General features: G+C 44.7%; 1 protein-coding gene across 2 annotated transcripts in view; it reads right to left on the bottom strand.

The window, feature by feature from the left end:
• Positions 1 to 3,201: 3,201 nt before the first annotated feature.
• The window catches only part of FGF12 (fibroblast growth factor 12), a 217,674-nt gene continuing 193,776 nt past the window's right edge, over positions 3,202 to 27,099 (bottom strand). Inside the window, exons 5-6 of one of the 2 annotated variants that reach the window (XM_030456125.1) lie at positions 12,253 to 12,451; positions 3,202 to 3,722 (exon numbers count right to left, since the gene is read on the bottom strand). In XM_030456125.1, coding sequence (XP_030311985.1) covers positions 3,604 to 3,722; positions 12,253 to 12,451 — 318 coding nt within the window. In that variant the 3' untranslated portion in view covers positions 3,202 to 3,603. The remainder of the gene's footprint in view (positions 3,723 to 12,252; positions 12,452 to 27,099) is intronic. The other variant, XM_030456124.1, reaches the window with a different exon arrangement.

Genomic DNA, 27,099 nt, shown 5'->3' with positions numbered 1-27,099 from the left:
AATGCACTAAGAAAGGAGTTGTCCTGCTAATATTACATGTAGGCTAGACAAGAGTTGTACTCATTAGAAAGTTAAACTGAGTCAGGAAGCTGCTTAAATGGTTGTGCCCCATATGTGGTTAAGAAACAAAAGGAAAAAAAATAAATAAGAGACTGAAGGAACTTCAAAGCAGGAAAAAATCTCCATGGACTCCTCTTGTCCCTGCAGATGGGAAGTGGTGGATAGATTATCAGCAAAACCCACAGCACCTCCTTGAGATATGGCCAGGGGACAAAGCTTGCAAGGGGTGCATGAGGGCGTGTATGGGCACAGGGGGCCAAGCAGCTCCTGGAGCCAAGCTGCTTCCACAGACGAGTGTCGCCATGGACACTGAGATGGGCTGTGCAGCCTCACTGGTTTGGGCTATCCTGATGTCAGGAGTCCCTGCATTCCACCATGAGCTGATTTTCGCAGCTTCCTTAGAGGTCAAGAAGTGCTCAGTGTTTCCTAAGGTGTGTGGGAGGATTTTATCATGTTTTATGCCACCATATGTGTCTCTCAGTTTGCCAGGGCTAAGCAGGCAGCAAGGAGAGCCAGCACTTATTTATAATACATGCCAGAAGACCTGCTCCGAGGCAGTGCAGGCCCTGTGTGTGAGCAGGATTAATTCACTCTCATTATGGGCCAGTTCAGTGAGTGTCACATGAAGGTGATTATCTCGAGCAGAATGGACCAAAGGAGCAGATTATTTTGACATTTAGGCCTAAATGTGGCATTTCCAGGAATTCTTGTAATGACTTGGCCAAAGCAAAATTATCAAGGCAAAAACCCAGTGTGGGAAGTGAGACACACAAGAAAAAAACCCCACCACGAAACAAAAAACACAACAAAACAACACAGGGCTGGACTGGATCTACTGCCGCTCACACCTTTGCGTTCTGAAGGCAATTGCTCACAAGGTCACAGGAATTTTTGCTCACTTACACTGGATTTGCTCTAGATAAGACAGCAACCTTGGTAAGTTGACCATGGTTTGGGCCAGAAAAGGTTTGAGGTACTAAGGTGTGCTCTGGATGCTCTCTTCCATGGTAGGTACTGGGTCTTCCCTCCAAGACAGCAGCTGGGAAGGGCTGTGCTATACTGCCTGAACCATGGCCTGGGTTGTTGGTGGCTTGGTTAATTCAGAGATCTGCAAGCTTAACATACTGGTCATGAGGCTTCATTTCTTTGAATGCATGTCTCTCTAATAAGTAAGTAGTTCCCCCCACCCCTACCCCACCCTCTTAATTTGGGGTGCTGATTCATGATGGACCTGCAATGTAGGCAATGGATTGTATCAGGTGAGGCTGAGGGTGTGCTCCCCAGCTGATTGTGTATTTGTCAGCTTTTACCCCAGTGTTGGGTGTCTTGGGTCTCCATGAACTGTCAGTCACACTGATGTGACTGGCAGACCCAGATAAACTCCACTGGTGCTTGCTGTTGCCGTGTCCCTATAGCAGGAAAGGAGTCTCCACAGGTACAGAATTAGGTGACAGAGCCACATTGCGGCTCTTTATTTCAAGGTTTCAGCTTTTGAAAACACAAAAGGACATGCTTGAAATTCATTCCTTCATGCTGATCCTGGGAGTCTTCCATAACCTTGAAATTTGGCTCTCTCTCTCCTTAGCTTTCCCTGCACCTGTACAGAGCTGCTCACTGAGCCCAGCTGCACACCAGCCCCAGCCCGTGCCACGGGGCCAGAGAAGCTGGGGGCAGCCACTTCCCAGGGAGCCCCGTGGGCATTCCCCATCTCCCACTGCAGCTTTGCAGCCTGTGGCCGCAAGCCAGCTGAGGCAGTGACTGGGACAGCAAAGAAACTTCAAGAATTAAGAAGGTATTTGGCATTTCCTGTGTGTCCATAATTTACAGTAGCAGCAACCACCCTCACCCTGTTTGTGACAGCAATGCTATGGGATGGTTCCTCTTGTGTGAGGTGCCATTCCTATTTGGCTCCCAACCCCACCCCCCCAGGACCTTGGGTGTTTGCTTATTCCTCTTTCACAGGCACCATAACCACAGCTTGAGCAGGAAAAACCCAAAACAACTTTCTGGGCACCTCAGCCAGGGCACTGCCTGTGTTTACAGTGGTTTTTTGTATCACCTCTGCAATTTGCTACCCTTGCTTCCAGGCCCTGGGTGCTGGAAGAGGTCAGTGATGCTAATGTGTATAGGCAGGAAAAGGGCAGATGCTCACATCACCTTCTTTTAGCAGCAGCCAAGGGACCAGTGGTGTGTGGTTCACCACTAACCTCAGAACTACAAGGTGGTAGATATATACCCACCCTCCTGCCCAGGTCGCTGAGGGGTTCTCAGCCCACAATGGGCTTGGTAAGGCTCTGGACTGGGGTACAGGGGGGACTGGTCCTGGTTTTAACATGTTTAAATTAGATGTGTGGAGCCTGAACACATATGGAGAACTCGGGTGATGGAAGAAAATGGCAGCAGCTCCCCAGCCATTCTCCACATCCCTTTTCCACCTCCTCCCCAGCACAACTGGACAGACACAATCACCCACCCTCCCCTGTAGCTGCCCCCTCCCTTGCACCGCCCTCCTACACCCCCCACCCCCCCCATACCCTCTTCCCATCACTGAAATCCCTGCCACCTCCTCACATAGCACACGCCTCACCGTTTCTAGCTGACATCAAGGATTTCAGTAGTGTTTTTTGCTGTTTGGTATTTTACAGCAAGCAGCCATCCCTCCTTCCCTTTATCTTCTAACACTTCCCTAACAAATATGATCATTTCATCCTGTGAGACCTGAAAACTAATTTCTAAAATTCCTCTGGCAACTAATACATTAAAACAAGCCTATAAATATAAATAATTATGATAAAAAGGCATGAAATGCCAGACTTGGGTCAAACATACACAGTGACACTTGCAACAAATAACTACACAGTGGTTGAATGTAGGTGGAAAAAGCTGAATGCAGAATAAGTACTTTGTTGCCCATAACTGTCAGACTCCTAATTTGGACAGGCCATACTTTATTGATAGCAGAGCAAACACAGTCATAATCCATCCCTACCTTTCCTGCTTTGTGAAAAATCCCATCCATCCCCAGGGAAGCAGGGATTGAAAAAACAGTGGTGTGTGAACATGAGGTGAAAGTATAAGGCAAAAAGCACAGTCCCAGGCTGTGTTTCCCATGTGTTTCTTGCACATCATATGCTAAGTTCAATTTTCCAAAAGCTTTGTTTTATTTTTAAAGGTAACATCTTTATTATTGTTATTATTATATTTATTAGTTATTATTATTATGCAGAGATGAGATTTCTTTTTCCCTCTTTGATCACAAAGCAAACAGTTTGCTTCTGAAAATGTTAATGGAGTCCTGATTTAAAACATTTTTTTTCTTCACTTTTGTTGTTGTTGTTGTTGTTGTTTAAAACGTTGCAACAGGCAGGATCTGGGGTTCCATTTCCTCATCCTACACAGAGAAAGATTCTGGAGTTCAGGCTCCTAGCCACTACTGGCAGGTCCTGCCTTGCTCAGCTGCTGTCATCTCAGTGTGGTTTCGCCAGGTGGGGTGGGTAGGTGGGTGGGAGGGGAGGAGTTGGAAGAAGGGAGGGTATTTTTCAGCTATGTCGAGTCTTGGTTAACAACTTTGCCTCCATTCATGGTTGGTGTCCCTGAACTTTTTCTTGAGCGTCCTTGTTTTTCTCCAATTTCATGCAGCGATGGCTCTCTGTACATGCACACTGCAAACAGAAAAGATGCCTGTTAACAGTCCTGAAGTCACAGGCATTAGTGACCACCATGAATTGTTTCTTTGTATATGAGAATGAAATTCCAGCCCCAGTAAAAACACACACACAGGCTTACAAAAACCTCAGTGACCCAACAGTTGATCCTGTTACCAACCAGGATCTGTTACCTGCCCTGGCTGCCAGCCAAGTCCCTCCTTTGGTCTCTGGATCCTTCCAAAGGCACAGGGGTGTGTTCCTTTCTCACAAAGTCTCTCTCGGTTTCTTAGGCTTTACAGTTTCATGTTATATTCATATATATATATATAATATAAAGGGCAGGGAGGGGTTAGAACTATAGATGATCTTTAACGTCCTTTCCAAGCAAAACCTTTGTATGATTCTATAAAAACAGAACATTCCAGTTCACGGCACCATATATTGTCTCATGTTGCTTGTTATCATCTAATAACAGGTCCAAGAATTACCTGACCCCCAGTCCTTAACCTCCAACAAGAATTCCTTGAGAGAGAGATCAAACCTACACTTGTATATGAGCCATCCAAGCCTGCCGGGTGTTAGGCTCTGAACCAGGAAGTGTATAATCAGCCCTATTTGTATCCTTTTGCCAAAAGTTGAGGTCTGTTCTAAGCACTTCTTTTTTTTTTCCTTTCTAAATCAAGACAGACAGCCAAGGACAAGGCTGGGAGCAGACACATGGGGATGAGCTCAGTGACAATAAGCCAGGAGCCATCCCAGCTCTGTGCAGACATCTGGCACCACCTGAGAACAGAGAGGGAGGGTGCTGGCCAGACCCTGGCTGAGCAATGTGTATTCTATAAAAAAGTACCTGCTGGAGCCTTGATGAAAGGCAGCACCTGCCCAAGGCATGGCACATCCCCATATGCTGTGTGGCACAAAGAATTTATCTAACTCACCATGGGGACTAATTCCTCATGGCTGTCCCCATCCCCTGTGAGCTATGCCAGAGCAGTGCTGAGCATCTCACACCAAAGAGAGAATCTCTGATGAGCTCGTTGCAGATGTGATGGGCTGTAGGTGTGACTGAAAGAATGAGGCATCTGGAGGGCAGATACACTGGAGTTGGGAAGGCACAGTGCAAATGTCATTCCCAGCTCTTTACAAAATTTAAGACAGAAAGAAATGATGGTGTACTACTTCCTTTTGTAAAGCCATCAGGTCACCAACAACAGCACAGAGCTCAAACACAGGGACTGAACCCATCAGATTTTGGTTCCAGTAATAACACCCCAAAAATTCTCCAAAGAAATGAAAAAAATATACCTCCATGTAAAAAAAGCTGAAATAAGCACTTATACATATAACCTCCCCTGATTTGCAAATAAATGCTGGCAATTAGAGGCAGGCTTCAAATGACATTATTACTCTGCATTTTACTTGTAGCTAGATAAACAGTTGTAGCAGTGTGCAACAATAGAGGACAGAGATAAAGTGCAGTCAACTGCACAGTCAACTGTGTATTAATAGGAGGGATATTGCACTGAATATATGAGCGGTGAAAAAATATTACTTTTCCCATAGAGCATTTTTCATGCAATGCTTTCAAAGCAATTTAAACACAGATGCATGTATACACACACACTATCTGGGCCTCCCAGTGTGGCTGGAAGGCAGACACCAATATTCAAACTGTTGTTGCTAGTGGAATAATTTTCTTTTTTAAATGAAAATTAGAAAATTAATGACTTGTCCCATGGGCCTATGCCAGTATGAGCAATGCCAGGACTGCCCATCAGCTGCCCAGACTATCAGTATTGTCTGAAAAGTGCAAAGAAAGTGTGTAGCAAGGAGGTAAGTGAAGGAAAAGGGATCTTGCATCCCCCTTCAGCTGCTGAGTTGTCCCTTATAGCTTGCTGAGGGTCATTTAACCTAGCAAAACCTTGAAGAACTATGGAACGGTTAATGACTGAAAAACCTGTGGCCTTATGATTCCTTAGCCTGAATCGCAGAGCCTTTTGATGACACTTGAGGATGCACATATGCTATTATGACCTTATTCTCTGACACAGTGCTTTTTCAGCAGAGTATTTGTGCCGGGGTTGCCACAGTGACCTTGACAGCCTATACAAATGGTTCTGCCTCTAGTTCAGCCTCCACAGGATTGACCTGGAGAGACCTCAGCAACTGCATATACTCAGCTCACCTCACCTGCATCCATCCCTTGTACCTCACTGGTCCTCTGTACCCCACAGCCCCACAAGGGCTGTGCCTGAGTAGAGCCTGCAGCAGCAGCACCACAGCAGTTGCCTCTCACCATGGCCTTTGGGCAAAACCATTGAGCTGCAAAGGCCCCCAGAGTAAGGAATATATTTCAGGCTACAGAAGAAGTAAATGGCACTTGCAGATAACAATTACAGAAACCTTGTACCTAACAAGCAAATAGGGCATAAATCCAGTCCTGCTCCACGATACAAGTCCTGACACGCTCACATTGTGCTTTTCATACAGAGCTGCTGAAGCCTCTGTACCAGACAGGCTAAACCAACAGACCATGCCAGAAAATCTGCAGCAGCACAGGACAAGCATGTTTTCAATATTTAGACACAACTACATCATTGGTGTACTCAGTATTTACATGGCATCACACACAAGAAAGTGCCAAGATATTCTCCTGCATGAGAGGTGTGTGTGTATGTGTGTGTGTGTGCATGTACTATCCTACAGATATTGCTTAGCAGTGGCTGTAAACACCGTGCACACAGTCAGGTATGTGCACCAGAACACAGGGGTGAGGGTTGTGTGCACAGCAGCACATGGGTGGGGTTTTAAGGACACTGTGACATGTTGTGCAACACAAGCTGTTGGACTGCAGGCTGTTACTCCTTGTACTGAGGAAGCTGGAGTGTGACTCACGTGCAATGTTAGTCACGGGCAGGTGAGGGGGGTGTTTGGAAATGGCCTGTTGGCAGTGCCCAGATCTTCCCAGCTTTTAGGTGCATCTTTGTGTCTCAGGACTAGCAGCACCGCAGCACTCACGGACAGGTCCCTGTGCGTGTGTGTGTGAAGACACATTGCCCCATGTCACCAACACAAAGGTAAACGAGCAGCAGTGTGACAGTCAGCATGCCCTGATGCCTGGGAGGTCTGCTGGTGTGTGCAGTACAAGGCAACTTTGGAAGGATGAGCAATTTGGCTGGAACTCAAGTCCACTCCCTGCTCTGCCTTGCTTCTCTCACCCACCCCCCCACCCACCCATCCCCACCCTCACCCCTACCCCCACATACCAAGCCAAATATGGCCCTTATGTCTAGAAACCAAGCTAATGCTTTAGAGCTTCAATGAGATAATCAGCTCCTATGTCCCAGATTCTAATCAACACATCCATATTCATGTTTTAATTGGAAAGTGCCATTAGCTTGATCTGCTGAAGAGCCACAGGCATAAAAGGAATGGGGTGAGCTGCAGCAAAGCTGTGTCCATGTCTGGTTCTTGCAGCTTTGAATCCTCACTTTCCTGCTAAGCAGCAGTGCCATTCACATGCACAAGGAAACACTTCTGCACAAAGAACAACTCAGAGATTACACAGGAAGGAGACTAGAGGTACGAGCAAGGGGGAAGGAGGTAACAGGGAGCTCCCTGAAGGTGGAGGCATGGAGGGGTCTGCCAATCATCACCCAGAAACAGCTCCGTCTCTCCCCCCTGCACTGGCACAGGATCCCAGCCTCATTTCTGCTTCCCAGGCATGGTACTGGGACAACACCCACACGGTGAGACCAAAATCAGCCTGTGCTGTGTCCCTGGGCATCAGGGGCCAACTGAGTTTGGGAAGCACAAACCTTTTTGTGTCCTGATCTTAGTATTTCTCGCTTGGAATTGCTGCAAGTTTAGGAGGTTCAACAAACTCTGCTTCCTTTCTCTAGAATCCAGGGAAAAGTCTATTAAAGGACTGTGCCTATACCCCAGCCAACCAGTTTCACACCTGCCTCTCCCTGCCCCAGCACTTTGTAAGTCAGAAAGAACCAATTTTTTTTCCTAAGCTGGGGTTCTGGCAGGTTGCTAGCCCTGCAGCCTCATGACAGGTCCTGATGGCAGTCCTGCCCGGTGTCTGGACAGGGCTGGCCACATCCTCTGGCAGGTGGCCCAGGAGATGGGCTCCTGTCCCCAGGGGATGCCACTGCTCGGGGTGTGGTATCTGCAGTCATGGCTGCATCAGCCAATGCTTTGCTGGAGAGAATTAATTGTCTGAGCAGCAGCTAGGGGCAGGAGGGAGCAAGTGATTATGCACCCTCGTTTTCTGCCTGTAATTACTGTGTTCTAAGCCCGGTTCCAGATGATGCATTTCAGAGGCTTTTGAGCTCATGTCTGTCTGGTGGCTAAATGTTCAGGCAGCTGCCAGATGGAATCGGTTTGTTCAGGTAAGAAATGCAGCACAGGATGAGAAAAAGCCAAGCAAAAGCATAGTTAAAATTTGTTGCATTTGCCACCTAATAAGATGATTAAGAGTTTGATAGGTCAGCAAGTGAGTCAGTGGGGATGAAAATATACCAAAGCTTGCCTGCTTGGAAGACACAAAAGAGGAGCTGTGCTAAGAAAGAGTGTGGCTTTTTGTTTTGTTCGTTTGCTTGTTTGTATTTACCTAAAGAATACTTGTAGGATATTTTGTGAATGACAGTGATACCTTTGAAGCAGTATCAGTAGGCCTACCACATGTTCCTACTCAACAGTGCCTTTCATTTCTTTGCAACATCTGAGGACTTCAACAAAACTGAGATGTTGCATCCCTGGGAAAGAGCTGGCTACTGTTCCTTGAATGTGAATAGTTATCAGTGGTAGTAAACATACCAGCCTAGTCATGAATCGGTCACTCTCATATCTGAGACATGTCCAAGTCATGATGGCTGAAGCACCATGAGCTTGAAGTTGCGGGCAGCTCTGCTGATTTCAGTGGAGGAAGAGTCACTTGCTTTCTGTGGCTAGGTTTGCTGCCCCGATTGCATTCTGATTTGGGCCAGGCAAAAGATGAAATGTAGCTCTTTTCGGAGAGCAAGCTGGAAATTATGTCTTCAAGAAGAAAATATAAATAACTGAGCACATCTGCAATAAGCATCTGATAAAATTCTCACTTTAAGTGACTGGAAAAGTCTCCCATTGTTTGAGATGCGTTTGGACATTTAGAAGAACAAAAGGCACCATGGACAGTCATGTTTGTCCAGCACTAATCACTACAGACACTTGAAGAGACTGAAATTGCTTTAAAAGACCACTTGGTGTTCAAGTGACAATTATACTCAAGCTAATTTCTTGTGCAGTCTGGTTCAATCTATATGTCTGCACTTTAGGTGCTCATTTAAGTGCTCGAATGATCAGTGATCAGAAACAAGAATATCAGAAGAAATGTCTTGTGTGTGTGTGCTTTTAACCAAAACTAGCACCACACAGTACATTAGCTGCTGCCTGCCAGGCTGTTTGCCTTGGCTTTCCCTGTGCACAGATGGGAGAGGAACTCAATGTTTCCCCTGTCATTACTTAGTAAATTTTCTGTGCTTTTATATTGATTAAGATCAAAGCTATTTTGAAAAACAAACAAATCCTACCAAAAACAATCCTAAACCAAAAACCCTCCTACCGACCAAAACCCAGAACTTTTCCATGACTTTGGGACAGATCATCTCCAGCACACCTGACAATCTACAGCAGTCAAAGCATCCGTGGGATTAGCACAGCATAAGGCTGTAGCTGCTAAAAGCCTTGGATAACACACACACAGATAACACTGTGTGTTATGTGTGTGCATGCACATGTACACATGTGTTGTCCTTAGAAGTTACATGGGAGGTGCTTTACATTTATGTATTAGCTTACTGACCACTTGGCAACTTCTAGGAAAGGACTCCTGTATTGAGAAAGAAGTATCTGGAGTCAGTTGGAGTCAAATGAGCTCCAGGAGCAATCTAGGCTTTCTTTTTTGTTTGTTTCCCTTTTCTACAAATGCTCTCTTCACTAGAAACTGCTGCACAATTCTTCTGTACATGGCAAACAGCTGGGAAGTTTCTTTCCAGAGATAATTGCTATTGAAGTGGTAGGTGAAGTGGTTCCTCTCCAATGGGTGTAACACCTCTCCTTTTCTGTGTCAGCTACCACGGGACAGGGCTGCTGGTGGGGGTACTGGAGCCAAAGGAAAGTCAGGTGCCTTACTGCAGGTGGAAGTCCTGGCCTGAATAAGGAGCAAAGCCCACACACTGGATCCTGCCACAGCACATGGCAGAGGGGACAGGCAAAGGCAGTAGGAGAATGCTTTGAACACTTCCTTAGAGTCATGAGGAAGAGAAAGAGGCTGCTAAAGTAGGGAAGGAATTTGGAATTGCCCCTGTTCTTTAACATTTCTGCTTGCAAGCTGTGCTCACAGAGACTTTGATGGATGCAGCACACAGAAGTCAGGTGGAGCTGAGCGCATTTTACTCCAACCCTCCCCACGAGCCTCTGCTGCCTACAATGCATCCAAGGCTTGGGAACAGAGTCCTCCGTCTGGAGTCACAGTCCCAGACAGCTGAAGGCTTTGGGAAGCTGACACGTGCCTGGGCTTGGGAGCCTGCCAGCTCTTTGATGCAGCAGCGCTCACAGAGCCTGACTGCAAAGCATGTGGAGGAGGGAAGGGGTGGAGGAGCCCTTAATTTGGCTGCCAACTTCCAAAGAGCTCGCTCGCTCGGGAGGTTATGTGACAGCTGTGATTGAAGCAAGTGTGGGAGGATGCAACTGCGGTACAGGGAAGCTCTCGAGCTGGGCTGGGGCTTTCAAAATGAAAGCCATAATGGCATTTGCTGCATTGAGAACTTGGCTGCAGGTCAGGCACCTCTATTAAGGCACGGCTTTCCACCAAGAGAGCCACAGGAATGGCCTACTTTAATGCATCCAGAAGATGAGTACTGAGCTATTGAGCAGATGCCATGCACACATCAAAAAAAACCCAAAAAACAGGCCAGATTCAAAAGAACCCACTGATCAGCACCACTGCCCAGCCAAGCAGCAAAGAAATACCAGAAGGAGCTGGAAACCCAGATGTAAAAGCTCATTCTTTCAAAAGACTCCCACCCATGGCAGGAGAGGAGATGAGAAAAAAGCTGGTAACCCACCCTCTGCCTGAAGCAAGCCCTGTCCCTTAGCAAAACTCCATGAGGGCTTAGTGCAGCAATGCCCCTAACACCTCAGATAAACAAGAAAAGGCTCTGTCTGCAGAAAAGCTGTTGAAAACAAGCGCAAGACAAGAAGCTCCAAGGCCTTCTCTGCTATGCCAACATATCCTGCTCTCCTGTGCAAAGGCCACAGATACACTGGGAATGCCGAGCTGAATTTCTCTCATTGCGCTTTGCTTCAGTGGTGCAATAGATGATTTCAGTCTGCCTTCCTGACCTGGCCTTTTACACACACACACACACACACACACACACACACACACACACACACACACACTTGTCTGCCCTGGTACCTTCACTAGGAAGCTACTAAAAGAGCTGCTAATGGATGGACTTAGCTGTGGCCTCCACCAGTTTTGAGTGGTACCTGTCATGAAAGCAACAGTTCATTCCTTCTCTCCACATGTCCAGCCCTGACCCCACAGCCAACATGTGGGTAGAGAGAGGGGGGATGGAGCTGCCCAGCTAAGATCAGCCCTTGAGGTGGCCACTGGCAGGTCCAAGATGGGATCAGAAAGGTATACCTAGTTTGGGGATTGAAAATTAGTCCTTTTTCCAAGCAACATAAAAAGACAGGTCTCCTTGTTTCCAGAATCAAGTTAGTACCTGTTAGGTACCAGGCTCATCACACTGCATTTCTCCACTTATGAGGAACCAACCCATAAACAGCAAAATGCTCTGGCACGAGCCTGTGGCACAGTCAGCTGCAGGAGGAGCTGCAGAACTTCAACACCATGATTTTCACTGAACCTCATGCTGTGATGAAGACATACGGTGTGACAACATCTCATCTTACTTTGGACATTCATGATGAGGTTTCTCTACCCCCCTAGGATGTCTTTATAGGTGAGATAGAACAGGTTTAGTTCATCTCACAGTAGACATATAAAGTAAATCCACAGCTGTGCTGGCAGAAACCATTTCTCTTCTCTTACTATAAACAGAAGGTCAAAGTCTAAAAGGTGACATGAATCCTATCTCTAATGACTATGTGGGGCTGGAAACCCATTGAATGATGTTGGGAAATTCCTCACAGAGAACCCAGAATTACAGCCACTGATGAATCAGTTTCCCTTTGAACTGGTGACTGCTCAGGGGCTGCCTTCCTTTCCCAGGAACTTCCCATGTTGCTGGGCTTGTAAATTAATCTTTTAGCACCCCGGAGCTGAGAATCCCCTTTGGAATGATGTGCCAAGTTTATCCTATAGGAAGGAAAGCAGATGCAATGCTAATAGTGCAGCTCAGCATCTTTCTAAAATGTTACAAACATTGTCCTTGCAGCCCAACACCCCCACGCAGGAAGCCCCAGATTTACAGTTGCAAACTCCCCCTCCTCACAGCCCACCGATGGGGGAAGCCAGCAGATTCCATACCTTCAATGGGTTTGGGTACAAAATGTGATGAGGGTTTGGTTTTTTTCACTCGGTTTCCCTTCATGATTTGACCTTCTTTATTGAGTCCCAGGAACCACGCTCGGCCAGATTCTTGCTGCCGGTACAGCGTGGAAGAATAAATAACGTAGTAGTTTTCAAAGACAGATTCCTTAAATTTGCACTCCGGTGTGAAAACATCCTGCAGTGTGAAAGGAGAGAGAGAGAGAGAGAGAGAGAAAAGAGAAAGCAATGGAAAGAATTAATCACTGAACTCCTAAATTAGGCATCACAGAGGATACATGATGGTCACGCGTTGCAGTTAGCTCAGTGGCAGAAAACAACAGGCATCAGCAATACCAGCTCCCAGCAAAAGGGAAAGCTCTTCCTTCCCCAGCAGAGCTGCTGTTTGCAAAATGGCCTACAGTGAGTGGACACACAGATTGTGCATGAAAAAAACAGGAATTTGCCAGGATTTTGACTGAATTACTAGCCAAACTGAGAGGAAAAAAAAAAGCAAGCTCAAAAGCAGAGACAGTGTTGCTGCTCGCCTGCTGCTCCCAATGCCTGCCCCTGGCTTTGTGCTTACCTTCCCCAGGATGAGCAAGAAACATGCAATGGTGGTTGTCTAACACAGTGAGGCTTCTTCAAATTTTTATGGGCAAAAGGCAATTGATAGGTGCATTTCAGTGGATTCAGAGAAACAAGAGTACAAAAGCAAAGTGACAATTTATTTCTTTTCAAAAGCAACAAGATGAAATGATGGCAAAAGGCCTGGAAATCTTTCAATAAAGAGAAAGAAGTAATCTTAGAAGATTTCTGTCTCAATTATTTCTTCAAATCTGTCCCACAGTTGCTCAGGAACAGAGGACACAGGGGTCTGTCCAAGGCATCCCCTGAGCTTTGGGGGTGGCTGTGCCTTCAGCACTTGTTCTGGATTCACATGAAGTCTCAAGAAGGAAAGTACACTCAGCTATGGAACAAAACCTGCCATGTCCCAGTAACTCTTCAAGATTTTTAACTAGAGAAAAATATTAAAACTCATTTCAAAGAGCTGGCTGGCCAGGACTCTGCCACTGGGCTTCCAAACCTCCACTGAGGCAGATATGGTTGTAGGTGGTTTGGGTTTCTTTTCCCAGACTTTGATTTTGATCAGAAAAATCATCCTGGCCAAATTCTCCCATTGTGTTCCTTAAAACTATGACAGTCTTATAAAAAGAGCTCAAGCCACAATGATTATACATTTTCTGACAAAAAACTGTTCTCATAAAAATTATCCCTTTTTCTAGGACTTCAGTTAAGGTATCTCAGAGCCCCATCAGTGAAGGCAGGTGCTGCTACATGCAAGCAGTGCTCTCTCCCAAGACCTTGCCATCCACAAGTCTTCAGGAGTTTCTTCAACCTTGCTAATGGAAAACCCATGACCAACATCCAAGCATCTGGAGTTATGCCACACATTTACTGCAGACCTCATTTGAGAGTGATCATTTTAAACACTTAGCAACACTGAGGTATGTATTCCCAAGCACTCTGGGAGTTACATAAATGTTGCTGGTCATGCAACAGACCTTCAGGGCCAGGCAGGCTGGAAGCCACAAAAGATAAAGCACAGAAGACAGTGCCAAGCTGTGCCACACAGGTGAAGTACAGATAAAAACACCATCAGCCAAATGGGTCATTTTACTCTATCTGAGGGAGTCTCCCTTCCTAAAGAAATAAGCATTTTAAGAAGAGAGTGAAACAACTAGAGCTAGAAACAAGAGATCTAAATCTAAATGACTTAGAGAACTATAAACCAGTGTTTGAAGTAGCTTCCCAGAAGATCAGTGTTTAAGCACTCCTTGAGTCTGCTCTTTATCTCCAGGCTTTGTCTTGCCTGGGAAGCTGCAGCTCTCCCAGCAGCTGGGCAGTTTGCAGGGGCTGCCTGTGCCCAGCTGGCCCAGCCAGGCAGCAAGCCCCACCATGGATGGAGAGCATCTCTGACACCAAACTGCACAAGTCAGTCCCCCTTCCCATGTCTTTGTTATACCATCAATAAAAATTTATCAAGAAAATCCAGGGGGACTGCAAAGCTGGTAGGCTGTGAAGGATAGCTACCAACCTGACCAAAACATGGAATTTACTGTCTATCAGATGTCTAGATCTTCAATGTCTGCTTTAATTTCAGCCTGCAACAAAGAGCATCTTATAATGTCAGTGAAGAAGAAATATAAGAGCTAACGAATTTTGAAAATGTCTCAGACAGAAAAAAAATTTAGATTTTATTTAAAAGTTACTGAAAACAATGTTTTCAAAGAAATATTTATACTAAAATTACTGCAGTACATTTTATGACATGCAGCAATAGTTCATGAAAGCTGTACTATATGCCACTTGCACCAATAAAGCAGCAGAATTATTAGTTTGTAACAGATTTATTTAAAGATATCAACCTAATGAAGAGTTAAGAAAAAAAAATTTAAAAATAGTGATTTCCTGTAAATGGTTGAGCTCCCCCACAAGCAAACAAAACTGTCCTATTGTTTTTGTGAGTTGGCTGGTTGATTGCTCATCCCCCGCAATTCAGCTGAAATAGAACTTCAGGACACAAACCATGGCAACGCCACCAAGAAGCAGCCCAGAAATGTCCATTTGGCAGTTTAGAAAGCCCATAGATTTAACAGATAAGTTCTGGTTAAATAATGCCATTTTATTTGTTATTATTATTATTATTATCCTTCATTTGTGTATGACCTCAACAGCAACAGCTGGTGTCTCACTGTGCCAGGTAGGGATAAACACACCAGCATCCAATTCATCCTCCCACCAAACTGACACACCTCAGGGTCTTCACAGGTTTGAGCACCAGAAAACTTTGGTGTGGGCTCTACCATGTGCAGAGGTGACACAAAGAGCAAGCAGATGAAGAAGGTGATCAGAACAGCTGATCAGAAAGGAGATGGGACAGATGAGCAGGATATAGGCCATCACCTGGGGATATCTGGAGTGTCCTCTAAACCTTTTTAACATGCAAACCCTTATGCTTTTCTTCATCAATATCTTCTTGGTGGCCAATGTCAAGCTTTCAGCTATATCATGTCACTAAGTTCCTGCATGTTCCTCTCCTGATGGCTTTGGGGCTACCAATAAGAAAATGCTATTGGGATATTAATGGCAGAACCTCTCTACAAACTTTACTGTGTAAATTAATTGTGGCAATTACGTTGTATTAAATGGAAATTGCTGTTACAATTGTCTTGGGCTGAGAAGAGCTGGGAAGTAACAGAAAAGGGAAGATGAGCTTAACAGGCTTCCCATTATTAAAGCAGCCACTACTACGCAGACTGAGATTGGAGATAACTTCAGCTATTTTTAGAAAATCACTATCTATTGGCCAGAACTCTGTGACATGCAAGCTCTTCTGTTTGCCTTGGTTTTTAAGATTAATTCAGCATTGATGAAATGGGTTTGATGGGCAGACCCGGAATTCAGTACTTGTTGTTCATCCTACAGACAGAGTGCACAAAAACAGCAAAGGGATCTTCATAGTGTGTACATGTGTACATGTGTGTAAATGTGCTTCTGAAGGGGCTTAAGGACATTACCCTCCAAAGGTAATGGTATGGGAACCCTGACGTCAGGAGCTCCTGTTTCACTCTCTCACATGGTGCAGGGCCTTTCTGAAACAGGCTTGAATTGAGTCCCACTCAGTTATTTTCCCAACTCTCTCCTTGACAGAAAGAGCATTCCCAGGCACAAGACAATGAGAGGACAGATGGCTTCATCTTTTAATCACCAGCCTTTTTTCAGTCTTTAAACAACAAAATAAATGGTGACTATTTTCTGTACAAACTCCACAGAGCCCTCAGTTCCCTGTCAGCACCATTATGAACTCAGCTCACTCAGAAACCTGACCAGTTCTCCTCATTAAAGAGTATGCTTGGGACTTGGAGGAAAAAAATTAAAAGAAAGTAAAAGGAAATTTGGTTTTATCTTCACATGAAATATGTCTTCAACTAAATTATTTTTGGATGTAAAAAAAATAGATGCATTTGTTTCCTATTTGAAGATCTAGAGTCTGAAGTATTTTGCTAAATGTCTATAGGTATTACTGAAAGCAGTTTGAAAAGCAGATATTCTTTTAATTGTTTCGCTAAGAACCTGCATGAAATATTTGTAAACTAAATGTTAGTAAGTTACATTCAAAATTATTAGCATCTGCTTGCAACTTGTATTCTGTATCTCAATCTCCAATCCTTTGAACCAAAGGCAATTCCAGTAAGAAGAATAATTAGATTTGCTTTGAAAAGCAAACATAGCTCTGGTTTGTGCTAAGTCTAATTTAATTGGAAATCATCATGGTCTAGAGAAAAATAAAATGGTAGCTATCACACAGAAAATCAGGGAGACTGCATTCAATGCCACTTGGAATCAAAGGGAGTTAAATGGATACAACTGGCATTTGAGAGTGACTCAGCATGTCAGACTTGCTCAGGGAGGGTATAAGGCACCATGGATTGCCCAAAAAGCTTTTTCTGCCTTAAGAGAAACAAGCAGTTTGATTTATCCTTGATCCCAGTAGTGTCTCCTACCATTTCTAGGTGGACAGAACTTCCAGACACAAGCCAATCTCAGCATCACTTGGGCCTCAGCATCTGGGCCTTCAGGGAGGTGTTGGGAATGCCTGGCCCCATCTTCCCCTCACAAAACAGGTTGGGGGTGATTTGTGAGAAGACAGTGTTTGGGATTTTTTTGTAATCTAACTCAGCTTTCACCTGCACTGCTCAGGTAAATCTAACACACCTCCTGGCCTTCAGTACAGTTTGATTGGACTCTCCTTTGTACTGCTGTAAACCTGGGGAAGTTCCATATCCAGCTGTCAAACCTGTGACTGTGAGGCTACAGGATACTCAGGGAACGTACTGCCATCCTCGGATGGATCAGTTCCTTCCAAAGATGCCCATCCAATGGTATCACAGCCCGTGGTGCTGCCAGGGCAGTGGGCAGCCTTCGTGCTGCTCCAAGGAAGACAGCAAAGTGCCAGCCTCTGCCCACACCAGGCTGGGAGCATCATCACCACCAGTACCTTGAGCATCCGCAGCTGGGCAGTGCAAAGAAAGGCCCCCCTGTAAGGGGTGCTTCAGTAAGGACTGATCATGACAGTGAGAAATTTGCTCTCTTGTTTATTTAGAGCAAGCTCTGACAAGCACATGAGCTGCTGATATCCCCAGACTACCAGAGGAATGGTGACAGGTTTCCATGTGTTATGCTCAGGGATGGGAAGGAAGCCAGAGGGAAGGCTGTCACTAACTGTTGTACCCAAGCCCAGCTGCTCACTCGGCATCCCTCTGGACTGGGCCACTTGTTTGTATTGTTTGCCATTTCCCTACAAACAGTTTCAAAAATGCCAGAAAAATAAAGATCTCCCAAGATCTCCTTTTATTATGGCCTGAAGGAGAACAGCAAATATACACATCCATACACAGACATAATGACTTAATAAATATAGTCACTGAAACTAGCATCAATAAAAGAAAAACCCCATTCAGCAAGTAGTTTGTGCCCTGGTTTAGGAAAAGGATGGTAATTATGAGTGTTGAAATATCTAACACACTCCCAGAGTAACCGTTCTGCTTTGTTTACAGCACTTAAGGGTTTCTCTTTTATGTTCTGCACAATTACCGAGCCAGAGCTTCAGATGGGATAAAAGGACTAAACTGCACCAAAGACTATGTCAGGGCAAGATTTCCCTCCCAGAAATTCTGGTTCAATATACTTAGAGCTCATCAAATAATTTGAAACATATTAAATAGGAATCACATATATTGGGGCTATCAGCAGTGGCATTTCATTGTGGTTGCAGATGCAGCCCATTGAATGACTGCACTGTCTGTGGAAGTGCTACTCCATCCCAGAGGAGAGGATAGCATTGCAGAAAAGCATCTGCTTTATGGTGGTCTTTACCCAGTAAAGCACATTCTACGTTCCCGCCGACCTCAGCCAGAGCAGGGTTTAATCAAGATCCCCCTGATGCCAACAGCACCAAGAAACCCAGCATTGGTATCACTGCACATAGACCTGTGCGGATAAACAATGAAACCAGATTCTCAAAGACATTTCAAAAATGTCCTCAGATGAAATGCAAATACCCAGCTTCCATTTCAACCTGGGTAGGTGCAGAGACTAAATATGTCTTTGAATAGCTAACTATTTGTGACCACAAACCTCATGCCATAGCCCTTGATCCTGGCATACTCCTATTCCCAGGACAGAGCTTGAACCATGTAGTTCCTGTTCACAGGATCAGCCCTATGCAGACCACAGCAGTATTCCTGCAGGCAGTGATGCCTTGCACACAGCCTGATCAAGCCCAGCACCCTCCAGCCCCAGCATAGCTTCTCCCATGGCCTAGGGTTGCATCTGTCAGCAAATGCTTCAAAATAATTGGAGCTGAGCTCGCTCTTGGCATATGATCAAGAACCTCAAATGTGCACCCAAACTTCACATCTCATCCCATCTTTGTCCAGATGGCGGGTGATATTCGACTCTTCACACTCTGCTTTTCCTCCCCCTTCTAGCTCCATCAGAGATGGGTGAGAAGTCTTTTTGGTGGCCTTTAAGAAGTAGGAGAGAGCAGATACATTTTAAAATAACAAGCTGCTACATGGGTGTGCACAGCCCTGCTGCAGAGCAGAGATTCACTTGATGAGACAGTATGGTATCTGCAAGTATTCTGACTCTGCCTGGACAACCTGTGGGTGGGAGGGAGCATATTCTCAAATAAATCATCATCCATGCAGGTCTGGTCCCCATCTCTGGGATCTGAGCATCAGCATTAGCAAGCAATCTAACTTGCTGCCTCTGAAAAATGTAGCTAGCAGGCTATCTGCCCTCACTTTTGTGGGAACTCTTTGTGCTAAAGGTACATTTTTGTTCAGCTGTCTTAATTTTAACACACTCAAGAAAGTGATGGAGTGCAGGTCTGCTAAGTCTTGCAAATTGACCCAATATTCCTAGATAGGCAGAAAAAAATCAACTGCTGAATGAGTCTCTGTAATTAAGCTGCAGATTTTTGTGTGTGGACACAAGCTGTCCTAAAACACCTTTTTTGTATTCAAGGACTGATTAAATTATCTGTATCACCACAGAGGAAGTTTGTGACTGCTGGAGACAAAGGTGTGATTGCAGTGTGGATGCGCCCAAGGTAACCTGGAGCAGCAAGGACATCTGCCTGGAAACAAACACCACACAGGATGGACCAAAACCAGTTGCAGGTTCTGCAAGACAAGCTGAGCTCCACCCTGCTCTGGATATCTGGTTACCTAGATCAAAACAGGCTGGTACTGACCCACACAACCTATGGTCTCCCATTTGGCAACACAGCAGATTATCCCAGTGAGTTCTGGGCATCCAAATTCAGACCTGTCCATCCCACCATACTTCACTATTGTGTTCTTCTGCTTTCAGCTCTTGTCCTGTGCACTGTTTTTAGCAAGTACTTCAGAGAGAAAAAAATGCCCAAATTCTCTGCATTGGCCCACTGTGAGCTGCTCATTCAGCCCTGGTAGGAATAAAGTTCTCAACCTGTGACATGGACATAACTTGGGGTGACTCTTCAAGCCAAGCTGCTCACTCCCACACCTCCCCGGAGAGCCTGGGTAAACTGAGGCAGAGAACAGGCTCTGGGAGCAAGACTGAGTCCCAAAGCCTGTGCAGCTCTGTGCACAGCATCAGCCTGGGAAGCCCACACATCCAGCAACTCACCAATGGGGCATAGAGCAAGTTCTGCCCTTCACTTCACTTTCTTTAAATGATGGACCCCAAACCATCAGAGTCGTGGTTGGAGGGAATCAATTTTCACCCCTTGTTTTTAACATGTAAAGTATACTTGGTTTTTAATTTTGGATCTTGTATCAAGCTGGAATTGACAAGGTGTCTAAGGTGGGTACCAATGTTATCAACTCTGCTTACTCCAAAACAGTATCCAGAAATACATCTTCACATTCGAGATAATGATCATAAGACATGGGACACGATGAAGACAAGTTAGTTGCATACAAGCAAAACAGCTTTCCTAAATTAACATCATTCTGCCTCATCTGCTAAAGCCTGAAATAACTATAAAGAAAAATAATAATGTAAGAACCCTAGAAACACAACCAGATGGGATGCTTTGAACCTGTGGTTCTTGGCATTTTTTTGAGCCTGAGCACAAGGCACAATAAACTGATTTGTGGCCTTTGGTTACATTTGTGATATTGCTGTTTTCATTACAGTTGATAATAATAACAGTGTATAAACTAAAACAGTTATTATGCACTTATTAACATGACATTACTTTCTTCTGATAGTAAAAAAGAAAATTCTTAGAGGAAAATTAGCAGTCAACAGTAGATTTACCATGCTATTGTTTATATTAAAATTCTCCTCAAAGGCTGAAACCAGCAGCTGAATGCTTTGGATATTTAATAAAAATGCCCTCACTATGACAGAAGTAGAGGACAAACCTCTATTTTACATTTTTGTGCTGAGATCCTGAGCACTGAAAGACCAGCTGGCTTGCTGAGTGTTCTGTAAAACAAGAGGCATCAGCGCTAGCAGAGAAGCTTATTTCCCCAGGGTTCCAGCTCTGTTTCTTAGACAGAAGCCCTCTCTTTCTGATATAAATGAAATAATGTTGAGATAACATCAGGGAGAAGGGGACTGCAACTTGCTTGCAGTCTTGTAATGCAGAGTCTCTGCTGGATGGTGTTTTAACACAGATACAAACCCACGTTTGTTCTAGCCCAACAGTATGGAGCTGGGCACAGAGCACGGCTCTGGAGAAAGAAAATGGCCTTAGACTGATTTTCTATTTTGTTCATTTTTTTAAGTAACGCATCTCATGGGCAGAAGGTAAGAGGAGTTGTCAAGGTGCTCGCCAGGCCTATTACAGCCATAAGATGCTGATGTTCTGAGATAGCCTCTTTGCATTGACTCTTGAATTCTCATCATGAGATGTGGTAGAAACACATCATCCCCAGCACTCTCCCAATCTTTCCTAATGCTAGAAAGATCTCTCCTGCATTAAACCAATTTCAGAGCTGTCACAGCCAGGGCTGGAAATTCAATTTCTGTGCTGCTAAAACTTCTAACCTGAAAATGAGAGGTGCTATATTATTAATATTTTGACATCTTACCAATAGTTTGGCTACAACTGGCCAATTTACAGCAAGCTCTGTAGTCTAAAGCATCCCACCAAGGCTGAGATGAGCTGATGTTGGACATGCATGATCTTACAACCAAGATGAAATGTTATGAAGTGTAACAATTTATGTGGCTTTTCCCTCCCCCTTGTACCAGCTGCTGCAGCACCTACACTAAGAAAGGAAAGGGTCATGGCATTTTCTTGGGTGAAGGTCAGCTCTGCTGCCCACTGGGAGAGCAGCAGGGAACCCACCAAAGTCTGAGCCACAAAGCCTGGGTCCCAGCAACATTTCCACTGGCAAAGCCAGCAACAAAAGGTCAACATTGCTTCCTTAAAATCTGCCAGAGTGACCCTGAGGTGTCTGACCCATCTTTGCTGGGGGCTGCTTTACAGCAGCCAAGCAATCTACAAACTCCTCCTCAACCCAGACATCTGTGAGGGTGGGCATGCGAGACAGAGGCAGACTGTGAAAAGGGATTGCAGGCACATTTCTGTTGTTCCTGAGCATCATTTACTGTGGAGAGAGCTTCTTGGTGAATACCTGTCACATAACTGAGGCATTGGATTTTAATTCCTGAGAGCAGGCTTCTCTGCTGGTCCTGACTCCTCCAGACTTTGTGTCCTTGAGCCAGACACTTTGGGCTAGTGCCTCATTTAATATTCTTTAAATTGCTCATTATGTATGAAGTGTCTGTCTTTGGTTCTATACAATGGAGGGACATTCAGCCTGAGGAATCAATGAGCCTCTGGCTCCTGGGAACATTTTGGGGATAGAAAGAGGATAAAGTGTTGAGCATGAACTGCAGTCTCTTTTTCACTTAGTTTCTGGGAATTAAAAAAAATCCCCAAACTGCTGTGACACAAATCCCATCCACAGACTGACCACTGTATCTCCGCACAGTCTGAAGAAGCTGACACATCTCAGCCCAAAACAGCTTCAGAGAGAAGGTTGGGCTTATTTATATCTTGAATGGATTTCCACAACACATTTGTGCTAAGAATCTGACTTACACTTTTTCTGCCAGTTTCCTTTTGATGTGAAAACAATCCGTGGACAATGTACAAACATTCTGAATGGATGTGAACTACGCCACGGCTTAGAGCTGACTGTTCCAGCTTACGCAGCCAAGTGACCCATGGTAGCTGATGCTTTGCTTCCCAGGAATCGGACAGATGGAAGTATATCATCAGGGATTTTGCAGTAGTAGCTATAGCAAAATTTTTCACTCTGTTGCACACTTTGCTAGGGAACTCAGATTAGTTTTGGCATCTGATTCTGTTCAGAAGCCAACTAATGACTGCAGCTTCCAATATAAGATAATATAGTCACTCTAGAGAGAGTAATGTAACACACTAACTCTATTTGGCACAAGGCACAGTAAAGCTAAAGACCATTTTATTATGTTACTAGTATATAGAAGACTGTGCAACTGTCTTTAAATCATATGATCCAAAATATATCAACAAAGCAATCTAGAGTTAAAAATTGCTCTTTCTTATTTGTAGCTATATTGCAGCATGAAGTCTCAGTGAGATCCAGAGTTTACAACCAGATCTGTATACATTTAATTTTGTTTTACTGAGGCTGTGTCTACTGAATGCACACAGTGAAACTGCTGGTGGCAAGGGCTAGAAACTTGCCCTGTACACATTTCAGGAGGGGTTCAGTCTGGTCTAGCTGCCACCTGGTCCCACGGTGTGAATATCTGGTATTTTAGGGGCCCCAGAGTGCATCCTTCAGTTCATTATCATCCAAAAGCAATCTCGTTTGCACAGCTCGTGGTGCAAACTGTGGTGCTGTATGTGAGGGTGACTGCTCCAAAAGTGCACTCCTGGTCTGAACTGAAACACTAATCCCAGAGATAGCTGGGACAACTGGTTTACTGCAGCATAGTAAAGTAAGAATGTGACAGATGTGGAAAGTGAGCACACTGGTAATCCTTAAAAAGGTGCCAAAGACCCTGTGTGCACTCTGATCTAAACCCACACTGGAAAACAGGGATATGAGCAGCAGGCTGTAACCTGGGTGCTGGCTGTACACCAGGTCTTCTGCTGCTACCGTGCATAGCTGTGCTTCAAATCATCCCTGTGTGATCTGAAATGCCTCACAGCCACACTGTGAACAAGAAGCCTTCCAAAAAACACTTATCAGCAGTATTGACAAACATCCACACTGCAATACTAACAGCAAGAGCAAGTTGTTAAGTCTGCCTATTTGAATCACAGTACCTCACTTGCAGAAAGCTTGGAGTTTACTACGTCACAGCTGGATCCTTCAGGGGTCTGAAAATACTTTACTCGCCATGATAAACTTTAAAGAAATCATGTTATCTGTTCTAACAAACATGTTAAGAGACAGATGAAAGCCTCAGGACTGTCTTGATTATAAATGTGTCATTACTGTTTTTTCCTGTGTTAGTCTAGAACAGGGGTAGAAAAAAAGAGGGGGAAAAAAATCCACAAAAGAGAAACCATTTGCTCATTTGCAGAGCAGTCCTTTCTTACGATTCACAGCATTTCATAAATTTTGTGTTTTCATCAATGGTAAGTCCTCAATCATTAATACAGCAACAAGAGTAGAAATGGATTCTGTAAAAATCACTGACGTTGGACTACACATTCTGTTTAGGGCATTAACACTGATTCATCAGTGTTTCAATTAAAGTGGATATGATCACTTCCATAATAAGGGGTACGAAGGAGAAGATTAGAAGACTTGTGAGAACACAACTATTGGTGCTTGGAGAAAAAGACACAAAGATTACCTGTCCCAAAGTGTCTGATTTACCTCAATCAAAGACAGCATGATTTAGCAAAACTCTGTTATCTGATAATGTATTTATGATAATGACCCTGGGCAATCACTTCTGCCCCTGCAGCCTATGGAGCTGGGGCCAGCAAGAAGCACAGGGTCCCAGTCTGTCCCAATCTGTCACACAGGACAATGAACAGTGTAGCCATGAATGACTGTCGGTGCATTGCAGAACATGAAAGTATTTGGAAGGTGAAAGTCTCTGAAGCAGAAATTCAACCGGGCAAGTGGGAGAATCCTTATAAAATCACTGGACTTCATCTACTGCTTTTACACTACTGCACCTCTACTCACCCAAAACATATACTGCTAACACACAGAGAAATACATGCAACAAGCCTGTGCACTTGGAGGAACACACAGAAAGTAAGAGCACCATGGGGATCATTTTACTTAGAGCAGTAAAAAAATGTGGAGCATGTGAGGCACAGAAAAAAAATAATGAGAGCTGTGAGATTTTACTTTTTAAGCCAGTCATAAAAAAATTCGCTTTCAACTGACAAGGATGCTTTAAGAAGTCTGCTTTCTAAATTTAACTTTGATATTGAAAACTCCTAGGTTTTGTTCTTTTGGGTTTTTTTTTCCATTAGTGTAAACTTGATAAAAACCAAGGCATGATAATCCTGGCACTACACATTTTCAAAAGCCATTTTTTAGCTTTAGCCTCTTCAGAAGTTGCAGATAACATTTGCATGGATACAAAGCCCTAGCAGAAAGGATGTTGCATAAGGGCAGAGCTGGCTGTAGAGTTTAATATGATAGGAACTGAGATTCAAAATCAGCAGCATTCACATTAATAGCCATTAAATTATTTATTCATCTCAGGCTCTAGAAGCCTGCAGAAAGACTATGTTGTTCTGAAGGGCTCAACTCTCACAAACTTTATTGCTTTCTGTCAGTTGTTGTTCTGATGGAGGTAGACTCATTTTTGCAAGTATTAACATACGCTAAAGCTCTTTCCCCCTTCTTTTCTTATTTTTGTGAATGGGCAAAAATATTGCACCCAGTATTGTCCATATGGAAGAAGCAGCTGCTGTGGTGCAGCACAGCCCATACTTCACTGCAGCAGACAGGGAGAGTGTGCAATGTGGAAGGGGGTTCCTGAATTATTTAATCCAGTCCTTTCTAGGGAAGCCTCACAAAGCTCCAGTTACAACCCTCTGATTTCTTCTGCCCACAACTCATGCTACAAAGCTCTCTCAGAAGCTGACTGTCACAAGAGCTACAAATCCTGTGTTTTCCAGCCAAGATTTAGCCCCAAGCCCCAAGTGACACAGGTGTCAGGTTCAGGGACTTCAAGGCTATTGTGGAAATGCTCTGCAAGGGCGTCAAGCAGCCTTTCCAAACAAACTGACTGTCTGTCCTCCAGCCTAGCATCCTGGCCACCTGACAACCATGGGAAAAGCCATGTATCACATCTTGACAGGGAAGCCAGAGGAACAAGCAGTAAGGACACGAGAACCAAACTGAGCTGCAAAAACCACCACCACCAGGTGGTATTCTGCACTACAAAGTTCTCAGCCTTTTTCCCTCTCCTACCTGTGTCCTCAGCAACACCGCTGACCTTGATCCATTCGCTTACCTCCCTAACCAAATTACACTGTTGCAGAATGTAATTATGCAATCAAGTAATGAGCTATGGTTTTGCTCTTGGTCTTCTATGCAAAGCCATCTTTGAAGAGGGCAATAAAAGAAGCGATTATTATAAAAAGAGAGCACAGGCCCATGTAACAATTACTGGCCATGATGCAGGGGACAATGTCTGCTGGCAGCACTGATCCATCAGCTGCTTTTCCCAGGCAGCTGCCAACCTTCTCTATGCTGCAGCCTCACAGCACTGTAGGTTTCATCCCGACACCAGACATATGTTCACGACAGGCATGCTGTGTGATGGGGCAGCATTCCTGAGAATACCTGCTTCTCCAGCATGACGTTTCTGCTAAAAACACACTTACTTAAACTGACTTAAGAAGAGCTGCACTGAGCCAGACCAGCACTCTGGCAGAGCTGGAGGAAAGGTGTAAAACCAGGGCAAACTTGTAGTGAAAGCTCCTCCTTGTTTCCAGCAGCAGAAGCTTGTGTCTGCTGGATCCAGCAACAGTGCCCTGATGGAAAATATCCAGCTTCCCTTGGGAGTCCAAAAACCAGGTGGGTGTTGTGTATTCAGAGAAGGGTGCAGGAGCTGATGTAGCTCCTGCAGGAAAGGCAAAAGAAGATGTGAGCCAGGAGAGGCTTGAGGAAAAGGTGATGGGAAGGAGGTTTCCTGGTGGATCTCAGCTCAGAAGAGCAACTCCAGGATTGTACCTCACTGCCCAGCTCTGGGGTGGGCTGTGCCCTGTCAGGTCTCAGCCCATGGAGAATTTTCCTGTGTCAAGATTTCAAGGTGTCTGGAAGGAAATGTCAAAAGAGAATGTGATATTTTATGAAGAAAAGAAATGGCCAAACACAGCTTTAACTATCATGATACTGGTCTGTATCGTGCTGAACACACACACAGGCAGCTTGGTAGGACAAAAGCAGGATCCAACTCCTAATGCCACAAGTAAGAGTGGAGGTTTGTCTCTTTAGGGAAGCTAAATGTACCTTACCTACTAGAAAAACAACTATTTTCATTTACCTCACTCACCCAAGGGTCCTAGGGGGGATGGAGAAAGTCCCACCGCAGTGGGAAGATAAAGGACACAGAGAAACAAGGTCAGTTACATAAGATCCTACTAAAGACTGGATCAGAGTCAGACCCTTGGTTTTCTGAATCCCAGAAATGCTTTCAGCATAAAAGCTTTTCTCTGCCCCATTCAGGCTGCTATGGGAAGGCATTGGCATACCAGACAGAGCAAGTTCCACTGCAGCCACAAAACACTGCCCTTTACAT

This window comes from Calypte anna, chromosome 9 (genome assembly GCF_003957555.1).
Source record: "Calypte anna isolate BGI_N300 chromosome 9, bCalAnn1_v1.p, whole genome shotgun sequence".
In the NCBI taxonomy this organism is placed as follows: Eukaryota; Metazoa; Chordata; class Aves; order Apodiformes; family Trochilidae; genus Calypte; species Calypte anna.
Note: the sequence above shows the minus strand (reverse complement) of the source record. Positions and strands in the feature narration are given on the sequence as shown.